This window comes from Phalacrocorax aristotelis, chromosome 5, assembly GCF_949628215.1.
Source record: "Phalacrocorax aristotelis chromosome 5, bGulAri2.1, whole genome shotgun sequence".
Lineage (NCBI taxonomy): Eukaryota > Metazoa > Chordata > Aves > Suliformes > Phalacrocoracidae > Phalacrocorax > Phalacrocorax aristotelis.
This window is the reverse complement of record NC_134280.1, coordinates 22594480-22619568: the sequence shown is the minus strand read 5'-3', so window position 1 is coordinate 22619568 and position 25089 is coordinate 22594480. Positions and strand designations below refer to the sequence as shown.

Below are 25089 nucleotides of genomic sequence, written 5' to 3'. Positions count from 1 at the left end.
CTTTTCAAATAATTGCTTTTTTACCTGCTCATGTATCTCTGCGTCTGTAGTTCACATGAGTAGTTAAATTTCTTTAGTTTATTCATGTAATTGGGAGTTGCAGGATTGAGCAAAATCTGAACAACTGTCATTGCTAGTTACCATTAAAAATATATGATGAATTTGAATGAAAAAACAGAAATAATTATTGACATCCTGCTGACCCTTTCCTTCCTTGTATATAAAGACCTTGCACATAAAGAGATTTTAATAGCATATGTTGAATTTTAATTCTGTACTGTAACATTGAACTTTTATTATAAGAAATTTAATATGAAGCTTTAAACTGATTTCTTAGATTGAGAAAGGCAATGTGGATGGTACAAATCGTGTGACTCTGGTGGTTCATCTTTCTCATCCATGGGGAATTGCTGTGTATGATACCTTTCTATACTATACTGATCGCGATTATGAAGTTATTGAACGAGTTGACAAGTCCACTGGAGCAAACAAAGTAGTGCTGAGAGATAATGTCCCAAGACTGAAATGCCTTCGTGTGTATTACAGAGACAGTGAGTATTTGCTATAGAGGTATTTCAGGATATCCAACTTGTAAGAACTCAGACTTCCCTCAAAGACAGAATGCATGCTCTTTCGAAGGAAATGGTTTGATTAGGCTTCCAGGAAAAGTGTCAGAAGCATTTTACCTGGTTTTGGTAAAGAGATGTTCCACCATCCAGTTAAGGCATCTATTGGCACATGTGGTTTTACTAAAATATTATAAATATAATATTGACTAAATAACACATTTTGTTACTTTGGCTTCAAATTAATATATCCCTTTTACCTGATTCTTGGCCCCATTGATCTTAGATGACAAGAAACCAGCAAATCCATTGCTAACACTTATGTGCAAAAACATACGGTGATTAAGATCTTTATTTTTGTCAGTTGGTTGTTAATACTATGTATGCATATGAATTTGGTTATATATCTGCGGGAGTTTGTGATGATACAGTTCAGATTTTTATGTCTTGCCATGTGTGTCTTTGTCAGATTCTGCTGGTTCCTCAAATGGCTGCAGTAATAATATTGGAGTTTGCCAGCAGCTTTGCCTGCCTGTACCTGGTGGATTATTCTCCTGTGCCTGTGCTACTGGCTTTCAGCTAAATCCTGATAACAGAACCTGTTCCCCATACAGTTCTTTTGTAATTGTTTCTATGCTTTCTGCAATTAAAGGATTTAGTTTAGAGACATCTGATCACTCTGAAGCCATGGTACCACTGGCAGGAAGAGGTATGTGAATATTATAGTAGGAAAAAGAATCTTATAATGCCTAATATTTTGGCATTTCTTGCTGGCATAGCACATACTCTAAATAAGTTTGTTTATATCAAAGATAATTATTACAAATAATAAAAGATAATTAATTATTACTTTTCCAAATATTTCAGGACGAAATGCACTTCATGTGGATGTTCACATGCCTTCTGGTTTCATTTACTGGTGTGACTTCAGTAGCACTATATCTTCTCAGAATGCAATACGTAAAATTAAACCTGATGGTTCTTATTTTAGAAATGTTGTGACAAATGGAATAGGACGAAATGGGATCCGTGGCATTGCAGTTGACTGGGTAGCAGGTAAGCATAGCTGAATTTAGGAGAATGTTATTCTTTACAGATTGTAAAATTTTTAGATGGATCCATAGATGTATTCTAAGGGAACTATTCTGAATGGAAGTCCTATGATTCTAACTTGTCTATAAACATGTTTACATATATGTGTAAAAATGAAAGTTTTATTAGAGCAGATATGTACAACCATATATAGAACCTTTTCTTTCATTATGCTTTCTTGTTTAATGGCAGGAAGATGTGCCAGGGGAGGATTAGGTTGGATATTAGGAAAAGGTTCTTCACCCAGTGTGTGGTGGAGCACTGGAACAGGGTCCCCACAGAGGTAGTCATGGCACCAAGCCTGGTGATATTCGAGAAGCACTTGAACAACGCCCTCAGAGATATGGTGTAAATTCGGGGTTGTCCTGTGCAGGGACAGGAGTTGGACTTGATGATCCTTGTGGGTCCCTTCCAACTCAGGACATTCTATGATTCTATTTGTCTTAGGTCTCTCTTCTACCCTGTGGATTCTTAAGTAGCTGTTATCCAGTGTACTACTATACTCTACTACCTAGTGAAATATATACTACATAGTGAAAAACGTGTACCAGAGAAGAGTGGAAAAAGTTGTTTCATGACGTTGTCAATAAGAAAGGACCCTTCATCTAACCTCAGATTGCTGTGTACAAATCCTATAAATTATAATGAAAAGTAAAGAAAGCAGAAGGAATACTTTGTCTTTGAACTTCAATTTCCCCACTTGCACTTCCTGTTCCTATATAACATGTTAGAGATTAATTCAAATATTAACTCTTTAGAAAATGTTCATCACCTCTAAGTAGCTGACCGTTGCCATTAATACTTTTATTTTATATGTATATGTACTATATATGTTTTGCAAAAGTTCTTCTGTTGATTGATAGGCTTGTTGGGATAAGTTTTAGAATAATCATGTGCTTTATACACTTAATTTAGTTACTGCATAAAGTGCTGTGCCATGACATGGATTTCATAGTTGCGTGTTGTAGAAGGTAAAGGGATAATAGTATGGAAGGGCAAGCCAAAGGCTTCAATTAAAAAAAAAACCAAAAAACAAACCAAAGTATACCTAAACAACAATTGTAGTTGATGCACTTTTGATCTTATACCACTGATTTTTTTCCCCATGCCAACCAATGAGGATTTAGAAATGAATTGACTATAGTCAGTGTAGGTGTCTTCTAATTCCTCAAAGTGTAGACAAGTACCTTATGCTCCCAACCACTAAGATGTTTATGGATATTCATTTTATGGTTTAGTATTTTATCAGCTCATGGTTCTCAGGTGTTGATGCTATATATTAACATTCTGTTTTGGTTTTAATCTTTTTTTTTTTTTTCTTTAAATACAGGAAATCTTTATTTTACAAATGCATTCCTGACAGAGACTTTTATAGAAGTTTTGCGTTTAAACACAACTTATCGCCGTGTTCTGCTTAAAACTACCATAGACATGCCAAGGCACATAGTAGTCGACCCAAAGAACAGATACCTGTTCTGGGCAGATTATGGGCAAAATCCGAAGATTGAACGTGCATTTCTTGACTGCACCAACAGAACAGTTCTTGTGTCTGAGGGTGTTGTCACACCTCGTGGGTTGGCCATAGATCACAGCAATGGCTACGTTTACTGGGTGGATGATTCCTTAGATATGATTGCAAGAATTCAGCCTGATGGTGGTGATGTTGAAATCGTGCGTTATGGTAGTCGCTATCCAACTCCGTATGGTATCACTGTCTTTGGAAATTCTATGATCTGGGTGGATCGGAATCTGAAAAAAGTATTCCAAGCCAGCAAGGAGCCAGGCAATACTGATCAGCCAACAGTGATCCGAGACAACATTAATTGGCTAAGGGATGTTACCATTTACGACAGTCATTTCCAGTCACGTTCACCCCTTGATGTCAACAACAATCCTTGTTTGGACAACAACGGAGGCTGCTCTCATCTGTGTTTTGCCCTGCCTGACATGCAGACACCCAGTTGTGGTTGTGCCTTTGGAACACTAGGCAGTGATGGCAAGAGATGTTCCATTTCGACTGATGATTACCTGATTTTTGCTCTTGAGAATGCCCTCAGAAGTATCCACCTAGATCCTGAAAATCACAGTCCTCCCTTCCGCACAGTCAATGTGTTAAGAACTGCAGTGGCCCTGGATTTTGACAGTATAAACAACCGAATATATTTTACACAAAGTTATCCTTCAGGGACAGGAAGAATCAGTTATGTTAGTATTTACTCAGGAGTTGGCTCTCCAACAGTAGTTGCATCTGGTGAGTGCACTGAAATGTGATACAAAGTAGTTGGATATTGAAAAAAACTGGACTGCAGCACCTAGTACTACCTCAGCAGGTATTTTTATGCTAATGGTCAAGGTAGACTACTAAGTTAAGATATCTGATGAATGTTCCTTTTGACTGTTTTCCTCAGTTTTTTCTTCTTCTGAGATTCTTATTTCACCTTGATCACAATGAAATGGAAATATAAAACTGGTTAAATATTATTACATATAAAAAATTATATGTAATAAATTTATATATGGTAAATTGTTTTCAAGTGAAGGACGATTCCTGCTACTTGGAGAATAGCAACGAGAATTTAGGTCTATGTGAGGAAAAGATTTTTGTAACCCTACTACATACACAGGACTTCCTGAGTCTCAACTATTAGTTCTTCAGAATTTTCAATGAATAAATTTGTATTGATACAAAAGGCATTTCAAAGAGATCTTTGGTGCTTCCACATTATAATAGGTGAAGAATATTGTAATGTCTCAGGAAACCATACTGAACTTGTGTGTGTTTGCTTGCATTTGTCTAAGACCTGGGGACTCCAGACGGCATAGCCTTTGACTGGATCAACAACAGAGTTTACTACAGTGACTACCTCAATCAGACTATCAGCTCAATGGCTGTGGATGGATCTAACCGCACAGTTATTGCCCGGGTTCCACGACCAAGAGCTGTTGTATTAGATCCCTGCAGAGGGTATGTGTTGCACTTTGTAGTTTCACCTGCAATCAACATAAACTATACAATTTAGACTTTGACAGAGACTGCCGGATACTTCCTGCTCTGAGCCCTAAATTCCAGCTGTGCATAACAGTCCTAGATCTAACTCTTTGGTTTTAAGTTTTCTAAGCAGATCTCAGCCTCAGGGATTTGAATTTTCTTCTAAGATTTATAGAACATTTATGAACGTGTAGTGCCTGAGGTTCCACTTAGTGAGGGCAGGAGCCAGGTACAGGAGGTAAATGAGAATGGTGTTCAAAGCATGTGTTTGTCAAGCAACTTATCATCCTCTGCTGTGTAAAGCAGAAAAAACCAAAGGGTATTTCTTGAAACCAAGATTTCTTCAAGCATATCATATCATGATAATTAGGTGGCGCTGCCAAGAGATCTCTCTATTTAGAGTCTTACATGATCTTTCACTTTTTCTGTTGTGTTTCCTGAGTACCTCAGAAGAATTCTTGCTTTGATATCAAAACATTCCTTGAGAGTCTGGGGGCATTACTGTATTTCTAATTTCATTACTAATGATACTGTATTTCAAATGAAGAAAGATAAGAAAGAGATTAATTGACTTTACTGGGTTCTTACAGGAGCTAGAAAAACTTTTCTGGAGTTCGCTCCAGAGGACCTCAGTGTTCCCTGCTAGAAGATTCCCTTGTCAATGTGGGCCAAAATAGAGGAAGAAGTACTTTTCCACTAGTTTTGCACTGTGCACTTCAGTGAGGGACACCAGGGTGGAAATACCCTGGAGCAGATAAGAGCTTTGTGAGCTTTATTTGCTGAAAATATAATCTTGTAACCATGTTATTGACAGGTATATGTACTGGACTGACTGGAGTTCAAATGCAAAGATAGAGCGAGCTACACTTGGAGGAAACTTCAGAACACCTATTGTGAGCGCCAATTTGGTGTGGCCAAATGGGCTTACCCTGGACTATGAAGAACAGCAGCTATACTGGGCTGATGCAAATCTGTATGTATTGATAACACACTTTTTGGGTTATATTTGGTTAATTTTTTAATAGATCTATTATTTATTTTTCCTCATTTTTGAACTGCTTTTCAGCATTTTAGTTGAATTAGGTACTTTATTATAGAATGTCAAAAGTTAATTAATAGCAATGCAATGTCTTGATATTGATGTGGAACTACTGTGCAGTAAGAATATTTGTTATACCACAGTGTGGATTTAGTCCACTGCTTTACGGCATTTGTACCCACTGGCAGTTTGTTCATCTTACATGCAACGCAGGACTTCTATAAGCATTTTCTCTAACAAATACAATCCCACTGGACATTTTATATCATTAGTTGCTCATGGTTAATGCCTGTCACCTGTGGAATTTGGCATGATGTTCTTGCTGTTGCCTACCAGACAGAATGCGACCTTTCAATTTACACCACCAGAATTTCTTCTGTCAGCAGGAAAGTTCTTAAAACTAATCTAGTTTGTATCCATTCAAATTCACCCATGGTCTCAGAGAAATCACTGCAGCAATCAGATCATTTCCCTCTGGTTCCTTCAGGATAGCAGTTCTTTTGCAGACTTCTCCTTTTCTGTGACAGAAAAATGAAGTCTGTAATGTAATAACTCTTACGGTCTGTGCCTTTACTGGCTCTTCTGGGAGGAAGGCACTCTTATTTGGATTCATCTGTGTGCAGGAAGACAGGGCACGTGTAATGGGACGTTCTGTTTTAAGGGAAATGGAGGATGTCAAATGAGGCATCCTCTTTTCTCTTTCAAACTATAGTTATGGGAGGTAGGGGAGCATATGCTTAAACAGTATGGAGTCTTCTTTATTCTGACTTTCATGGAGAGGGCTTCTACTCCTGCAGAGGGACAGATACCAGCACACAGAGTAAGATATGAAGACCAGACACTCAAAAATAACAGTGCTCCTTAGCTCTGAATACACTAAGGGAACACAAGGGTGAGCTTTAGTATTGATTTTTACTCTTGCTTATTCTGTTCTCCTCTTATTTATGTTAGTCTCCCAAAGGTGCTATCCCTCTTCCTCTAAAGTAGTGTTTCTATTCTTTTGTTCTAAACCCTCCTGTTGCCTTGTAAGTACTGTGATACCATTGGGCACACACACGTCTTGAGATACATCTCAAGTAGATAGAACATATGTGCTAGTTGTACACTGTTCCTTTCCCATATCTTCACAGTTGCTGCATGAAACAAAGTAAGAATCCCTCACCAGACAACATGCTGACACTTGGGTACTGTGGCATGAAAGGGGGAAACTACCTGAGCCTGTATTGCAGGAGAATGCATTTGAGCTTCTTTTCTTTTGTAGAAGCGCAATTTCACAGAAAAGTGTCTTCCTGCACTTTCCCCACCACTGTTCTTTCACATTAAAGCTTTTGCCTTATATTGCCTGCCTATTATTATTTTCCTGTAATAAATACTAAAATTCTGGATTTTCTTCTCCTGCTTATATGAAATGCAGCTTTTTCCTTCCTACGAGTGATCACAAAGGAAACGAGCTGTTCAGCATGTTGAGAAATTTCTTATCTGCTCATTGTCTCTCATTGGCTGTTTCCATTCTTATTCAGCCCACACTGGTAGTCTAGCAAATGCCTTAAATACAACTGGTAATAATTAAATTTTGCCTCTAGCAGAGACTTAAACCTACAGTTGCTTTGAGGTTAGATAAAAGAAGTTCAAGTGATTTTCCTACTGCTAATGCTAAGTTATTGGAGCATTTCTGTGTTTCTGTGAGAACTCTTTTGGTGGCTTGAACTGAATGGTGGAGCTTCTGCTTGGAGTCTCCAACATTTGGTCCTTCTGACTTCAAAGGCAAGAAGTATTGGCCATGCAATGATGAACAGGGAAAGAAGCTGCTAGCAGGAAGAAAATCTCCTGATATGATGTCTTTAGTCCCACAGCTTCCTTATGCTTACCCTCCATAGAGCCATTCTGGGATTCTTATTAGCTCCTTTTCAGAAGCTTGTGCGTGAAAGATGCCACAGCATCTGAGAAAATTTTTCTGTTCTATTGACGTTGCATAAACACCAATCCACTTCCTGAGCATTATGCCTTTATACATAAGTATACACACTGTCCTACCTCTATCTGCTCTTTAGAGATGAATATTAAGAGCAGTGCAGCTGAATGATGCCCTACTTGATGGAGCAGAGACAACCCATATTATGTTCTTTCTGTCAGTAAGAGGTTGGCAGCCTTGCTACGTGAACATTACAGTGCACAGCAAGATGCTGGGAGCTGGAGGCAAGGAACAGCCCTTGTCCATGCTCATTTTTGTTCTGCTGTCTTCAGCTTGCTGTCAATACTTCATGTAATTTTCATCATTTACTTATATCTTGATGTTTTTCTGTCAAGCTCTTTCTCTAGAGCCCTTTGAATAACCCCAGCTATTACTTGTTAATCTTTCTTTTGTTATCCTCATTGCAAATAACTTTTGAGCATCCTTAATTTTCTCTTCTTTCATGCTTTATTCTTGTATGGTCTGCCCATCAGACAGGAATCTGTGTGGTAAAAGAAGCCTTAGCATTTATCATCACTTTATAAACAATGCTTAGAAATAATGTCCTTGCATGAATAGTGCATATCGAGTCTCCTGGCATCAGCATGTCTTCCCCTGCTTCCTCACTGACCTTTGCTGAAGTGGTCATTAAGGGTGGGAATGGCTGAAGGGGAGAAGCAAAGTGATTGTGGATCAGAGCGCTCTCTGTGTGAGTAAAGAGTGGTTCACATGCAGCAGAACATGTCTATCACAGAACTTGGAGTTGAACTGGATTTTTTGGGGCTCCTTGAAGTCTTGTTTGTTGGAATTTTGTTTATCATTGCAAGCGCTGTTCCTAAGGTAGATACAAAACTGGAAGATCAACTAGGAAGAAATGTTTATCATACATTATATATTTGTGGCTATTAGATGTTATATATGTGGTGGTTATTATATATTAGAACTGTTTTTTTCCCTCCTGTATTCATATGTGAGAAATAGCAGAAAATGCATATTTATAGTCTCATGAATTTGCTTGTATTTCCTGATGGTGTAAATTTGGATCTGCAGAAGATAAAACTGAAATGAAAACGTGTCCCATTTTGTGGGACTGTTGGTTTTCTCCTGATACAAGAAGTCTTTAATTTCATACCCATTCCAAAAGTGTGTTATGTCATGAAGTTTTGCATTCATTTTAGCTCTTGGTAGCGTAGTTGTTTAAACATTTCAATCTTCAGCCTGATTACTTCCAGTACATTATTTTGTCAGTATTACAGAGCTGCCACAATGCATCACTATTGAAGCCATAGATTGGCAAACTTGAGATTTTTAACTCATAACAGCACCCTACATATTGGTGCACATTACTGAAATGGTGGATACTAGCTGGCAGACTAATTAGGGTGTGGCTTTATACATAAGTTAAGACTTCTTTCTTTTAAGATGTAATCATTTTGTTACTTTAGGCAGAAGATTGAGCGATGCACTCTCACTGGTACAAATCGTGAGGTAATTGTTAGCGCTGCTCTGCATCCCTTTGCAATGACATTGTTTGATCAGCACATATATTGGACAGACTGGAACACACAAAGCATTTACCGAGCTAATAAGTATGATGGTTCAGATCAGATTGTAATGATCATGAATCTTCCACAAAGACCAATGGATATTCATGTCTGGGCAAAAAGTAAGCAGCAGCAGTGTACCAACCCTTGCAACCAGTTCAATGGTGGCTGCAGTCACATCTGTGCACCAGGTAAGCTGTTATGCCTTTATTAGAGTTCATAGTATAACAGTTTTAGTCACATGGAGACAGCTGAAATATTTCTTAGTGTTCCTAAATGTTTAACATTTATTTTATTTATAAATGCAATCAAAATGATTGCCATTCGAGGCCCTGGTATTTTGCCAACCTGAGGACTGTGTCTGAGAATCCTCACAAATAAAAATCATGGGTTTCTCCAGTTTAAATGAAAATGTTGTTTTCTGGGGTTTTAACTATTTTTCCTCTGGGATGAGACATGAAGTGAGCTCTGCAGTACTCAGTTGCCTTAGGAGTGCATACTGATACGCTGTACACTGAACAGATGTTCCCTACCACGTATTTAAAAAAATCTTTACGGTCACTGCTTGTTTATCATGTGATATTATGAAGACTTTCCCTCTAGTGATTAATTTCCAAAATAAATGTTTCTTCTACCTCATTTTAAATGTTGGAGAATTACTAAGAAGATAGCACAAATAGATTTCTGTCTACACTGTGGGGCAGGTGACCTTCTGAGTCATGGACTCCAGAAACGTACTCTGTATCATCAGCTGCATACTGGAGCAAGACCCTAGTGACCTATGTATTCCATCTTGTGTATCTCCTTAATGTATGTGTAAGGAGACAGTCAAAGTGCTCCAACAGGTCACCAGTCCAGATGGCAGAATGGCAGTATACCGCAAAGAGCATACCTGTTACAGAGCTGTTCCATGTGTTGTGGATTTCTGGAAGTTACAATCCTTGACTTTGAAAACCTGATTCAGTGCCTGCTTTCATTTGTAGCATCTTAAATGTCTTTAAAAAGCTGCCTTGCCTGAAAACAACTGAAACTTCTCATTGATTTTGAGAAGAGCAGTTAGTCTAGTGCAAGGAGCTTTGAAAACCCTGGTTTAATTTTGAGGGATAGAGCCTCAGCTGGTGTAGGTCTGATATTTGAAAGCATCAGATGCCATATTGCCGGCTCCCAAAAACTATTTGGGCAACAAGCAAATATAAAGATACTCCAAGTTCTGATCTCAGTTCTTCTAGCGAACTCTGAAATAACTCTTGTGGATTTTAATGGGTTTGCATGTATTTAGCCAGATAAAAATCTGGCTAAGTCACCACACTTCTATTTAACTAGATAGATCTTACAGGATCTGTGAGAATTTTGTTGCCTTTTCCAGTCTTACAACTGTGAAGAGTTTAATAGAATCCTATCTAAAGCATCAATATTAAATTTGTTTCAATTTCTGTCTCCTTGTTTTTATTTAACTGTCAAACATAAATTTAGGTCCAGCTGGTGCAGAATGTCAGTGCCCCTCTGAAGGTCGTTGGTATTTAGCCAATAATAACAAGCACTGTATTGTGGATAATGGCACCAGGTGTGATACTGGTTTCTTCACATGTCTTAACGGGCAGTGTATCTCTGAGCGATGGAAATGTGACAATGACAATGATTGTGGTGATGGCAGTGATGAATTGGAAAGTGTGTGTGGTAAGCATTTAAAATAACTGCATGAGAAAGTGATACATACCCTGTCTTGCCTGTACTGTGTTCTTTGTCACTTTTATGGCTTTATGATCATGGATCTTATGTCTGTAGTTTGGAAACCATCCCTTGCTTGCTCAGACTTGAGGTCTGAATAGCTGCTGATTTGCTCTAGAATCCAGCAGCACTGTAGTATTGGACTTTTATCATGTATAGCCAATTTCTACTTTGTTTAATTCAAATATGCATTTTACTTTTCATGCAGTCCATTTTGCAGCTGTGATTGCCCTAGCAGGTAAAAATATTGTGATTTTACTTGTTACTTTGTCAGAGAACTTAGATTACATTTTATCCATGTATATTCTATTGTTAAATTATTTTTTAAAATTTCCTGCAGCTTTCCATACTTGTCAGCCAACAGCATTTACCTGTGGTAATGGGCGATGTGTACCCTATCATTACCGCTGTGATCACTACAATGACTGTGGAGATAACAGTGATGAGGTTGGCTGCTTGTTCCGAACCTGTGACTCCCACACAGAATTTACTTGCAATAATGGAAGGTGCATATCTCTTCAGTACGTCTGCAATGGAGTAAACAACTGTTACGATAATGGCACATCAGATGAGAGAAATTGCCGTAAGTTTATCCTAATTACCTAATGCCTGTTTGAGTCTGATTCTTTAGACCGAAGACCTAAATGTGTTTGCGTGTGAAGAATTATGATAAAATCAGCAAAGAGGATAAAAAATTTCTTCATTTACATTACAGATTCTGCTTTGTGTTATTTGAAGCAAATAGAATTGTTAAAAGATATTCTGGAGTACTCTAAGATATTACATAGAACTATTGCTTTAAATAGTCTACCCTGATGCAAGAAATGCTCATGCAGTGCTTAATGTTATGTCTTGTGAGTAATCCCATGGACTTCAGAAAGATTCTTCCAGACGAATTGGATGCAGGTCTTATAGTTTTGCAGGATTAGCCTGGAGATTTGACAGTGGGTTTTTACTTTGTGTCATGCTATATTACTTACACTCCTGATGATTAAATCTAGTATATATTTTGACTCTTATACAGACACAGTTTATATTTATTCTGTTTAAAATTATATACCTTATAGCTCTCAAAAAGTTAGCAGCTATGTTTTCCTTAAGATGTAAGCTGTGATTAGTTCATTATTGACTACTATTGCAGTTAATCAACCTAATCATGCCTTTGCACTAAGGTTACATTCTTTAGTGGAAAATTTTGTCTGGAGTTAGAGAATTCTTTTTTGCATTTTTGTGTGCACACTGATTTTGGTTTTTAAACATATTATTTGTGATAATTTTTTTATTCCCATGAGGTCTGAATATATGAAAATTCCTGGTCTGTTAGTCATTTGTAGTTGATCTGATGATTCATATGGTATCAGCTGGCTGCAAATGCAGATATTACGGTGTGAATACATGCCAATTTACATTCCCTCACCTGCAAGTATTGGCATATGTTTCTTCGAACTTTTTTTTTTGGTCAGGATTTGTGTCAATAAAAGCAATTGTCTAATTGTTTCCATATAGCATGAGCAATATGAGTGCACTTCAGCAAGTGAGTGACATGGGACTCTTTAACAATATTATGGATCTTTCCACGAGATACAGCATAACAGTATTAAAAAGCTCTAAAGAACTTCTGCTTTTTTCTCCTCCCTCCTTAAAGCGGAGCGCACTTGCCAGTCTGGTTTTACAAAATGTCAAAGCACAAATATCTGCATTCCTCGAACGTATTTGTGTGATGGTGATAACGACTGTGGAGATATGAGTGATGAAAGCCCCACTCACTGTGGTAAGTTTATAGGGCCTAGGTTACTTTTCTTGTACTTCAGAAATTTATTCCACTGCTCTTTGCTTTTTGACATAACTCTTCTCAAAACATCTACTCTTGTAATACTGAAGAATTATAAGGTATATGCATTGTATTATTAGCTCTCAATAGTCTAAATAATGCTTTTATCTAATTAAAGAGCTCATAATAGGAACTAGAGGTCTGTGTGCGGTCGCAGGGCCGTGATCTCATTGCAATCATGGAGACATGGTGGGATAGCTCGCATGACTGGAATGTGGTCATGGATGGCTACAGGCTTTTCGGAAAAGACAGACCAGCAAGGTGAGGTGGGGGAGTTGCTCTTTATGTGAGGGAGCAACTGGAATGCATCGAGCTCTGCCTTGGAGTGTGTGCTGGTTTTGGCTGAGAAGGGGTTAATTCTCCTCACTGTGGGGTCGGCTACCTTTCCAGCTTCCCGTGCTCTGCTGCGTGGCGGGGGGGGGGGGCTGGGAGGGGGGGGGGGGGGGGGGGGCTGGGAGGGGCGGGGCCACGGCGGGGGCGGCTGACCCCGACTGGCCAATGGCAGGTTCATTCCATACCATGTGACACCATGACCAGTATTTTGAGGGGGGGCAGTGGCAGCGCAGAAGCGGCGCGGCGTCGGGTCGGCGGGCGGCGAGCGGCTGCGGCGTGTGTGGTTCGTTTCGGCGGTTGGTTCCCCCTCTCCCCTCCCTTTCCCCCTCCCCCGGGGCTTTGCGCCTCTCGTTGTTCTCCTTTACATTGCATTTCTATTGTTGTTTCTTTTAATTTTAATTATTAAACTGTTCTTATCCCAACCCAAGAGCGTTACCCTTCTGATTCTCTCCCCCATCTACTGGTGGGGGAGTGAGCGAGCGACTGTGTGGGGCTGAGCTGCCGGCTAAACCACGACAGAGTGGAAGGAGAACAAGTTGAGAGCTTGAGGGTGAAAATTAAGGGACAGCCAAATATGGGTGACACTGTTGTGGGTGTTTGCTACAGGCCACCTGATCAAGAAGAGGAAGCTGATGAGGAGGCCTTCTACAGACAGCTGGAAGTAGCCTTGCAATTGCAGCCCCTGGTCCTCATGGGGGACTTCAACCACCCTGATATTTGCTGGAAAAGCACATGGTGAGCCATGCACGATCCAGAAGGTCCCTGCAGAGCAGCAAGGACAACTTTTTGATGCAAGTGGTGGAGGAGACAACAAGGAGAGATGTGTTGCTCGACCTTATCCTTACAAACAAGGAAGGGCTGGTTGGGGATGTGAGAGTTGGGGGTAGCCTTGGCTGCAGTGACCACGAGATGGTCGAGTTTAGGATCCTGTGAGGTAGAAGCAGGGCTATGAGTCAGGTTACAACCTTGGACATCAGGAGGGCCAACTTTGGCCTCTTCAAAGACCTGCTAGGAAGAATCCCGTGGGCTAGGGCTCTGGAAGGTAGGGGGGTCCAAGAGAGCTGGACAGGATTCAATGACTGCTTCCTCTAAGCTCAAGATCAGTGCATCCCTAGGAGGAAGAAGTCAGGCAGAGGAGCCAGGAGACCCGCATGGATGAGCAAAGAGCTTCTAGAGAAACTCAAATGGAAGAGGGAGGTTCACAGTATGCGGAAAAAGGGACTGGCCATTTGGGAGGAATATAGGAATGTTGTCAGGGTATGCAGAGATGCGACGAGGAAGGCCAAGGCCCACTTGGAATTAAATCTGGTGAGGGATGTCAAAGATAACAAGAAGGGCTTCTTTAAATACATCAGCAGTAAAAGGAAGACTGCGAATACAGTGGGCCCACTGCTGAACAAGGAAGGGGCCCTGGTGATGCAGGATGCAGAGAAGGCAGAGTTACTGAATGCCTTCTTTACCCCGGTCTTTACTGCTAAGGCTGGCCCTCAGGCATCTCAGCCCCCAGAAAAGAGAGGACAAATCTGGAGAAAGGAAGACTTACCACCAATTGAGAAGGATTGGGTCAGAGATCACCTATGCAAACTGGATCCTTGCAAATCCATGGGCCCTGATGGGATACACCCACGAGTGCTGAGAGAGATGGCAGATGTTCTTGCTGAGCCACTCTTCATCATTGCTGAAAGGTCGTGGAGGACGGGAGAGGTGCCCAAGGACTGGAGGAAAGCAAATGTCACTCCCATCTTCAAAAGGGGCAAGAAGGAGGACCTGGGGAACTATAGGCCAGTCAGCCTCCCCTCCATGCCTGGAAAGGTGATGGAGCAGTTCATCCTGGAGGTCATTTCCAGACATGTAGAGGACAAGAAGGTTATCAGAAGTAGTCAGCATGGATTCACCAAGGGAAGATCATGCTTGACCAACCTGAGAGCCTTCTGTGGTGGCGTGACTGGCTGGGTAGATGAAGGGAGAGCAGTGGATGTTGTCTGCCTTGACTTCAGCAAGGCCTTTGACACTGACTCCCATAGCATCCTCACAGGCAAGCTAAGGAAGTGTGGGCTGGATGAGTGGACATTGAGGTGGACTGAGAACTGGCTCAAAAACAGAACTGAGAGGGTTGTGATCAACAGAGCAGAGTCTGGATGGAGTCCTGTCACTAGTGGTGTTCCCCAGGGGTCTGTGCTGGGTCCAGTCCTGTTCAACATTCATCAATGACCTGGACGATGGGAGAGAGTGTACCCTCAGCAAGTTTGCTGACGATACCAAGCTGGGAGGAGTGGCTGATACACCAGAAGGCTGTGCTGCCATCCAGCGAGACCTGGACAGGCTGGAGATCTGGACCCAGGGGAACCTGATGAAATTCAACAAGAGCAAGTGCAAGGTCCTGCACCTGGGGAGGAACAACCCCATGCACCAGTACAGGTTGGGGGCTGATCTGCTAGAAAGTGGCTCTGTTGAGAAGGACCTGGGAGTGCTGGTGGACAACAAGTTGACCATGAGCCAGCACTGTGCCCTTGTGGCCAAGAAGGCCAACAGTATCTTGGGATGTATTAAAAGGAGCATGGCCAGGGTTATCCTCCCCCTCTACTCTGCCCTGGTGAGACCACATTTGGAGTACTGTGTCCAGTTTTGGGCTCCTCAGTTTAAGGACAGCGAACTGCTTGAGCAAGTCCAGCGGAGAGCTACCAAGATGATCAGGGAACTGGAGCATCTCTCTCATGAGGAAAGGCTGAGAGGCTTGGGTTTGTTCAGCTTGGACGAGAGAAGACTGAGGGTGGATCTTATCAGTGCTTATAAATATCTAAAGGGTGGGTGTCAGGACGATGGGACTGGACTCTTTTCAGTAGTGCCCAATGACAGGACAAGGGGCAATGAGCACAAACAGAAACTCAGGAAGTTCCACCTGAATATGAGGAAAAACTTCTTTCCTGTGTGGGTGACAGAGCAGTGGCACAGGCTGCCCAGAGAGGTTGTGGAGTCTCCTTCCTTGGAGACGTTCAAAACCTGCCTGGACGTGTTCCTGTGCCCCCTGCTCTAGGTGTGCCTGCTCAAGTAGGGGGTTTGGACAAGATGATCTCCAGAGGTCCCTTCCAACCCCTATCGTTCTGTGAAAATATTCTGTGAAATAATTTCTGCAACATTTTTATACAGCATTTGAGGGATCATTCCTTTTGGTTATTCTGCTCTGTATTCTTTATGGTTTTACAAGGTAATCGGCAATTAAGGATTAAAGTGAGTTGTTTTTGTTCTGGAACTTTAACAGTAGAATATTTTTCCTTCTAGTCAAATGAAATTGAATACAGTCTCAGATGTAATTTCTTTTAGCTCTTTCATCTAGTTATGTATGCCTTAGCATATGATTCGTTGTTCATTGTAGCTTCCAGTTATTGCATAAAATTGTCTAGTTTTCAGTCAGCCTTAATTACAAAACAGCTTATTTTGCTAGTACAGACAATTGTGTTAGGTAGTAGTTAGATAGAACTTTTCACATACAAAATGTTCTGGATTAGTTTATAAACGTAATAGATACTTTCAGGTAATGAATTATTTTTAATATTGCCTGAGTGGATTATTTTTCGCTTTCACTACTTTTTCTAAAGGTACTTGCCTTGAATTACCTATGTCACAATTTTTCTAAAATATGAGTTCAATTTTTCTAGCTAGTGGCCACTTTTATCTATGGACCCCTACATGTCAAAAATATGTGGTGCTATATACAGACATAGTGAGTCTTGTGCTGCTCATGAAAGGTGCTTTGACCATTCTACTGTTTATGTCCCAGCAGTACTGCTGAGTTACTTAAATTGAGAAGTGGTGAAGGGCAAGAAGGAAGGAGAGAAAGGGAGAATGGGAGATGAAAGAAGCCCCAAGGCATTAATGAGCAATGTGTTAATTGCCTTTGATTTTCATCATTATAGGCACATGGAAAAGCAAGTTAAAAGGCCAGGCTAGGTTCTTTTTGGTATCTTGAAACCATCAGAGGGTACAGGAAAATATCAGTAACTACTGAAGAAATTGTCAAACCCTCTCTTGCCAGCATCAAGGGGCTCAGCCAAAGTGCAGAAGGAATATTTGCAGCATGCTTAGCTGGAACTATTCAGTATTACAGTTTGTTCTTCACTGCTTTTAAGAAAAGATTCCTACCTGCAAGTGAAGAAAAATCAGTGGGAGAACAAGGAGAGCGTTATCTACTATGAGATATTACTTCCTTACTGCACATTTTGATTCATTGTAAAGCGTGGAGTCTTGCTACTGCCTGGTTTGGGCGCTGGAGAAATGAGTATCTTGGACTGTGGTCATTTTCTTGTGAACAAATCTCAAGTATAAATGTAGAACATATTTAGAGTTGCTGCGTGCAATCCTATTTCCAGGGCAAATTCTGTCTACTTGTTAGCTGATATGTATACCCAAGGAGGGAATTAAGCCCATTTTTTGCATACAAAGATCAAGCTATTTTGTACAATGAAGTCTTTGTAGATACGCTGTGAAAAAACATCCTCCCTAGCATAATTTTTATTCTTTCTTTTTTTGGGGTCTGTAATATTTTTGTGTAACATGGACTCAAAACCAACTTAAAACAAGATAACAGAAAGAAAGAAGTCATATATAGTATTTTTTTCTTCCAGTCTCACTGACCTGCACAAATAGTGAGTTTCGCTGTACATCAGGGCGTTGTATTCCTGCTCATTGGTACTGTGATCAAGGAATAGACTGTGCTGATGGTTCTGATGAACCTGCCTCTTGTGGTAAGTTTACACTCAGAAGATACAACACGATGAGTTATGGAAAATCAGTAGTTTCCCTTGTAGACAGCAGCTTGAATCCAGACTAGGTGGAAAATAAGGTTCTTCTGATGTTTATTCACTAACTCTAAATAATCCGAGTCACTGAGTAATTCAGGTCTTAGATACTTAAAGCAGTGTATGGAATATGAAGGCTTTTAATTGCCACAATTGATTGCTCTTAATGTGATTACTCTTAACGTATAATCTCCTGTCTCTTTATAAGACTGTGATGGTGGTGAATCAAGTGATGAAAAGTAGCAACTATTTTGATATTTTTGGCTGTACAGTAAGTGTGTGTGCAATATTGCATTTGGGGAAAAAAGGCATGTGGGATGTAGAGGAACACTGTTGACACAGTGTGAGGTAGAGTATCATAGTGTTACAATAAGCAAATCCTGTATGTATAATAGAAACTGATGGTAATAAGCAGCGGAGAGGGGAAGAAGGTGAAAAGAAGTAATCTCCAGGAGGAGGAGGAGGGGCTAACTGAAGTCACTGAGAATTACTATTACAACACAGTCATTATTCTCACTGTAAAAGTTGCCATAACACAAGGCAGAACAGATTCTTCTATGATTTAAGCAGGGCTGATACCTCACTTTGCACATTGCTGGAGTTACACCTTTAGCTTAAGAAAAATGTATTGCAGCTTATACCTTAACCATCTTACACTTAAGCTTCTGTTTTATATTTCACTATAATAAGATTCTCCCTAAAATACCCTCCTCAGTAGATTTTCATGGGAGTGCACGTCAGCTTAACAAGCAGAGTGTTTGTGTCATTTTTAAGTGCCCCAGCTGCGGACTTGTTCAAGCGACCAGTTCAGATGTGATGATGGCAGATGTATTCCAGCAACATGGATCTGTGATGGTGATAATGACTGTGGAGATATGAGTGATGAGGATCAAAGACATAATTGTGGTAGGTGTTTAATACAAATAGATACTGCACTTTGTTTGTTTGTCCTCTGGGGATTTTTTAGAAAACAAATAACCAGCCTTCAAACTCCCACACTCTGCCAATTTTTCTATCCATAAAGGTGCACACTAAGATTGAGGTATACTCTTCCGGTACTTTCATTTTCATTATATTGAATTAAAATTGAATATTTTACTGGTTAAAAAAACCAATTGTTTTAAGTTTGCAATTACTATTCTTTGAATTGTTGAGTTCAAATGGAGATGTAGTTAACCTGGGTTGTTGTATGATCTGGGCAGCATTTGCAGCTTCAGTGGAGATTGATACTCCCTGATTGTCACGCACTACATCTTGTGCATATTTATAACTGCATGGTTTTGGCATAATTTCTTTAAAAATTAGTGAGCAAAATAAGCGTGGCTGTTTAGAGGGTGAACAAAGGGAAGAAGGTTCACCAAGCCTCTGGCTCTGCTCCTTCATTCTTTTAACAGCAGCTGGATACACTTGCAGTCCTTGCCCTTTTTAACTGCAATGGTGCTCTCCCTGGGGCACAGAATACCTTGAAGAAAGCAGGGGATAGAGAGCCTAGACCTATCACCTGTTCAGCTCCCAGAAAAACTGGCCAGATGTGTGAAAAGCTTATACTGAGAATCCAACAAGATCCAGAGTTCTGCACATGCCAGCATTGCCTAAGGAATCCTAAAGTGCTTTGGCTCCCAGTCAGCCTCCATGAAGAGCAATGCCCAGTGAAAATCAGTGGGGATGTGTGAGAGATTTGTATATGAGAGGGTGCAGTGGTATCTATCTCTGCATGTGCAGCAGAGCATGGCTGTGTTGTGGATTTTGGGTGGATATCTTGGCTCTGTGTGTGTGCGTTCAACGGGGGAGGGTGTTTCACACATGGAGTATAACTTGGTGTGTCAGCAAACATGCTTTTCTTTCAGCAAGCCGCAACTGCACAGCAGCAGAGTTCACATGCACCAACAATCGACCCCCACTAAGGAGGTGCATTCCTCGGGCATGGATTTGTGATGGTGATGCTGACTGCAGTGATGCATTTGATGAACACCAGAACTGCACACGAAGATCTTGCACAGAAAATGAGTTTACTTGTAGCAATGGCTTGTGCATCCGAAATGCATATAGGTTTGTAACTACCTGAGCTGCTACAGAAATTCTCAAAATTTGCTTCAAGTGAAGGAGCTAGTTCAACCTTATTTCACACTATTTAGTTGATAAGTAGATCTGCGTATTGTAATGAAACTACTTATCTGCTCTGTATTCATGTGTTATTTTTAACTTGAAAATACTCTGGAATTTTCTCTGTTAATATCCTCATGAGTGCTCACCATTAGTATTTAATAATTTTTATTGTGCCTAGTAACCTCTCCTGGGGTGATTCTGTTCAGTTTGTAATGCATATGGGGAATACAAGGTGTCACAGGATCAGACTCTATATAATATGACCGTGATTTCTGAAAGTCTCTCCAATGGAGCCAATAATATTTGACCTTCTTTGGAAATCAGGAGATGGATAGAGAATCTATCCATCTGCCCTAGAGATAGTGATTGCCTTCTTATATTTGAAAAAAGTGTTTATTCTTCTTCAGATGTGACAGGCGGAATGACTGTGGTGACAGCAGTGATGAAAGGGGATGCATCTATGAACCATGTCAACAGCACCAGTTTACTTGTCAGAATGGGCGCTGCATTTCAAAGGCCTACATCTGTGATGGGGATAATGACTGTGGTGATGAATCTGATGAGCTGGAACATCTCTGTAGTACACCAGAAGCGACGTGCTCTCCCCATCATTTTAAATGTGACAATGGAAACTGCATTGAAATGGTTAAAGTCTGCAATCGGTTGGATGATTGCTTAGATAATAGTGATGAAAAAGGATGTGGTATGTGTAGATTTATCTGTACTGTCTTATTTAATTTAAAATGCTTAGGCAGCTTTAAAAAAAACTCTTAAGACAGTTGCTTAATTACCATCATATCTATTCCATGGTTTTCTCTTGGAAGGATTATAAGAAATGTATATATCTGATTTTTTTTAAATTAAATCATACTTACTATATACTGTTTTAACAAACTGTGAAAATTAGCTAATTTTATAAATTAAATATAGTTTATACTTTGTAACGTATTGCCCTTACATTTCCAAAATCCACCATTCATAAGTGTATAATTTTGCACTCAGTGTGTTTGGTGACAGACCTCAAAGGTGCTAGAATAATTTTATATTGGGTTAGATTCTATTCCGTGCTCCTTTTTTACAGCAGCCCAGATGAATATTCAGTTTTTTCAGGGGGTAGGGGGGAGAGAGAGACAGAGTGAGTAAATTGGAAAGTGACTGCACTATTTTCTCTGCTAGCCAGTTCCTTGAATAGAACTCCTTTCCTTCCCCAGGTATAAATGAATGCAGTGATCCTTCAATCAGCGGATGTGATCATGATTGTACAGACACACTGACAAGTTTCTACTGTTCTTGTCATCCTGGATACAAACTTATGTCTGATAAACGGACTTGTGATGATATTGATGAGTGCAATGAAACTCCATCAGTATGTAGCCAGATTTGTGAGAACACAGCTGGCTCCTACATCTGTAAGTGTGCCCCAGGCTATATCCGGGAGCCTGACGGAAAAAGTTGCCGGCAAAATAGTAATATCTCCCCATACCTTATTTTTAGCAACCGTTACTATCTGAGAAATCTCACAGCAGATGGCCAGTCTTACTCTCTCATTTTGCAAGGACTAAGAAATGTGGTGGCACTGGACTTTGACAGGGTGGAAAAGAGGTTGTACTGGATTGATGTGGGGAGAAAGGTCATTGAACGAATGTTCCTAAATGGAACAAATAAGGAGGCAGTGATAAGTGATGATGTGCCCAACGGGGAAGGTATCGCTGTTGACTGGGTTGGCAGGTAAGAAAATATGTCTTCTGTCTTTCTGGGCTACTAAGGAAATTGTGTGTGAGGGAGTGTATTTTAGGGGTTTTTCTTCTACTTTGCATGAAATTCCTGATGAGTGCTGAAATAGTTCTGGATTGTGGATGCAGTCTTTTACAACTGCTCTGGAATTGTTTATCAGCATCTTATACATCAAATAACATTTTTCTTTAATTGCTCTCATATCTAGTATACTGAGGTTATATCAGTTGCTCTCTCATCGATAATAAATCAGTGTGTATGACCCTTGGGAAAAACTTGTTAGGAAACCATTAATGAACGGGCTAGGCAAGCAATCAGGTGGGAGGTTACATGTGGCTATGGGGTAGGGATTCTGAGCTTAGGCTCTTCATTCCATTGCTAGCAGTTGTTGGGGTTGGGATGCAGGCTTTGCTTTATGCATAGACAGTATGTTACAACAGGTACCTAGATTCCAATGAAGTAAGTAATAATAAACATTAATGAAATTTAGCTCCTGTATCAATGCAAAGAGCATGTTTCTTTTGCTCTTGAAAATTGCATCTTTAACTGACACTCAGACAACATGATCTACATCATTTGCTGTAATGAGGGCAGTATAAGGGTGAGGTAATTGGAAAGAATTTTGCATTGTCATAATTTTTTCATTGCCTGCTGTGTGTCAAAAAGTAGTCTGATTTAATCCCACAGAAACTCTGTCCTTATGTGATACCCTCTTTGACAGTGTTCTTGGCTGTGTTTCATCAGGTTTTGCTTTCTGAGTGCAGTACTATCAGTGTGAAAAGTTTAAATATTGTGGATCAGGCTCTGCAAAATAATGAAAATTGTTCAAAAAGTCACATTTGAAACTTATATGAGACCATTTATAAGAATATGTCAATATAATAGTTTTTATTTTTAAACTACTTTGTCTCTAAACCTAATGATAATTAATGTTGCCATCGGTCCGTGATTCATGGAAAGGAGAGGAAGGAAAAGCCTAATTTCAGCCAAAGTGGTCCTTCTGCTCCATTACTAATAGAGTTGCTGAATTATTTCAGCTACCATTGCTTATGTCTTCAGTCATTTTTTGTTTAGACGTTTCAGAAAGGGTGAAGGACAATACAGTGGTAGATGGTGTTTTCTGCTCGCTTTCAGTACGGGGAGAGGACTGGAGGATGCCATGAAGTGCAGGTTGGGGGTGACTACCTAATCCTCCTCCCTGGTGGGGGTGGTACTATTCAGGGTGGTGTCGACAGAGACTGTATCTGTCAGGCTATTTCCGGAATGACCCTGTGGATGCTGGAGCTGTGCAGCAATGACCAGCTGTGCAGGCAATTTCAAAGTAGCCTGTTATAATTCCAATTAAATTATATGCTTTGTTTTTAAAATCATCATTTCAGCTTCCATGATTTCTTTCATTACAGCTGTGTATAATTCCTAGGCAAAGCAATAGAAGTGCTAGAAAATTCTAGGTGAAGTTTAAATTAAGCCATGGAAATGCCTAGGAATTTTCAGGGGAGAGCTTGGCAACTGTTCTAATTGTTTGATGAGAGCAGAGGTGGCAGCATGGAACAGATGGTGATTCTCTCCAGTACTTTACAGCCCTAGTTAGTCCATTACACTGCATGTCTGTTTTCCTGCTTCTCTTCGCTGGCCATTTCTGGTAGGAGAGGAAGGGAAGAGAATAAGGGAGGTTTAGGAATTTATAGGCAAATGTCGTTTCATTGCTCAAGTGGGCAACTGCAAGTTTGAATTTGGCACCAAGACTCTGGGTGCAGGAACAGCCGGAGTGAAAAGCCAGTCTGGAGCATGGTATAGAAGAGATATCAGAACAGTATGTGTATTATTCCCTTACAGTAGATATATTGCTTCTAGGAGAAAAAGCTTGTGAAATTTAAGATGGTGTGAAGCAAAAGAAACCAAAAAAAGTAAATAAGATTAAATAAATAACTCTAAAACATTTCAGAAAATTGTACTGGGTGGATGCCTACAAAGATTGTCTCTATGTCTCTGAACTTGATGGAAGATTCCGGAAAAAACTGGTGGATCGGTGTGTGGATGCCAACAACACTTTCTGCTTTCAGTACCCCAGAGCAATTGTTGTTCATCCAAAATATGGGTATGACATTTCAAGAGTCCTTTTCCTTTCTTTTGCAAATAGTCTTGCGCTGTCTCTGAAAATCTGAATTAAATTTTGGCTGCCTGCACTTAGATTTGTGTGGCATTAGATCTTAGTTGCAGCTTAGGAAAAATAGTAGCTTGCCTTTCATAGGTATATATGCAGGGCTGTCAGATATCACTGAAAGGGGAATTTGGTTCCATGTGGACAAGGAAGTTTTGATTGCAAGGCTAAAAATGTTAATAGAAGTGTGTGTGGTTTGATAGAAGTGTATGTGCTAGGGCTGCCGTTGCATTCTTTAAAGACAATTGTGATGACACAGTTGTCTGCTGTAGCAGTTAAAGTAACAAACATATTAACCTTTTTCTTATCTTCCTCAGTGTCTGCTTTAGTTTTGTTGCAGGAAATACTATATTTGAGGTATGGCTTCTAATATTTACTTCAGCGTATTTTTACTGCAATCCTAATTATATTTATTTATTTGAACAGACAGATTTACTGGACAGACTGGGCAGATCGAGCCTATATTGGACGAGCAGGCATGGATGGCAAGGAGAAGACGGTGATTATCTCTACAAAGTTAGAGTGGCCTAATGGACTCACCATAGATTACACCAATGACAAGCTCTACTGGGCAGATGCCCATCTAAATTACATTGAGTACGTACACAGAAGAGAATAAAACAACTGAATAGTTGCTTATGTCAGATTGCAGCTTTTATAGATGCTGTAAGCATCTTAAGTATTTCTACCTACTTACTCTCTAGGAACCCAGAGTCAGAAAGTCTGGAGTAGTAGGCAATATGAATCGCTAGATTACACAGTAGCTTGGTTCCTATATTTGCTTCCTAGGTCCCATTGGAAGTGGTACAAAAATATATAGTGAAAAGATTCACAGTCTGTACTGAAATATGCAACTTCTCAAGGTGTACAGCCTGAACCAAAGTAAAATGAATTAAACCCACTGTTTTTTCTGATTCTCTTGTTTCTGCCTATAGATAAGATTTGAGCTGTAACTGAACTAGTTATGTGCTAATAAAATAGTGTACAAATAATTAGAAGATGTCTGAATGTATGTACATTGATACAACATGGAATTTCCTGTTAGTATGTGGGTTTTTTTTTTTTTAAAACAATCTATTAATTGCTTCTAGGACATTTCCGCTTAAATATCAGTAAAAATTAATAACTAGCATTCTGATTCCTGTCAAGGCATTGAAATACTTTAAAAACAATCCTTTGCATTTATATTAGTATTTATATTTGTATTCATATTTACAAG

General features: G+C 40.0%; 1 protein-coding gene across 3 annotated transcripts in view; it reads left to right on the top strand.

The window, feature by feature from the left end:
- LRP2 (LDL receptor related protein 2) overlaps window positions 1-25089 on the top strand; it is a 138366-nt gene that overhangs the window by 75460 nt on the left and 37817 nt on the right. For all 3 annotated transcript variants that reach the window (XM_075093368.1, XM_075093367.1, XM_075093366.1), the window contains 17 exons: window positions 338-551; window positions 1036-1275; window positions 1434-1622; window positions 2989-3909; window positions 4458-4623; window positions 5462-5620; window positions 9083-9372; window positions 10655-10858; window positions 11250-11492; window positions 12555-12680; window positions 17696-17815; window positions 18644-18775; window positions 19717-19918; window positions 20383-20678; window positions 21187-21703; window positions 23655-23807; window positions 24297-24467. In XM_075093368.1, the coding sequence (XP_074949469.1) occupies window positions 338-551; window positions 1036-1275; window positions 1434-1622; window positions 2989-3909; window positions 4458-4623; window positions 5462-5620; window positions 9083-9372; window positions 10655-10858; window positions 11250-11492; window positions 12555-12680; window positions 17696-17815; window positions 18644-18775; window positions 19717-19918; window positions 20383-20678; window positions 21187-21703; window positions 23655-23807; window positions 24297-24467 (4343 nt within the window). The remainder of the gene's footprint in view (window positions 1-337; window positions 552-1035; window positions 1276-1433; window positions 1623-2988; window positions 3910-4457; window positions 4624-5461; window positions 5621-9082; window positions 9373-10654; window positions 10859-11249; window positions 11493-12554; window positions 12681-17695; window positions 17816-18643; window positions 18776-19716; window positions 19919-20382; window positions 20679-21186; window positions 21704-23654; window positions 23808-24296; window positions 24468-25089) is intronic.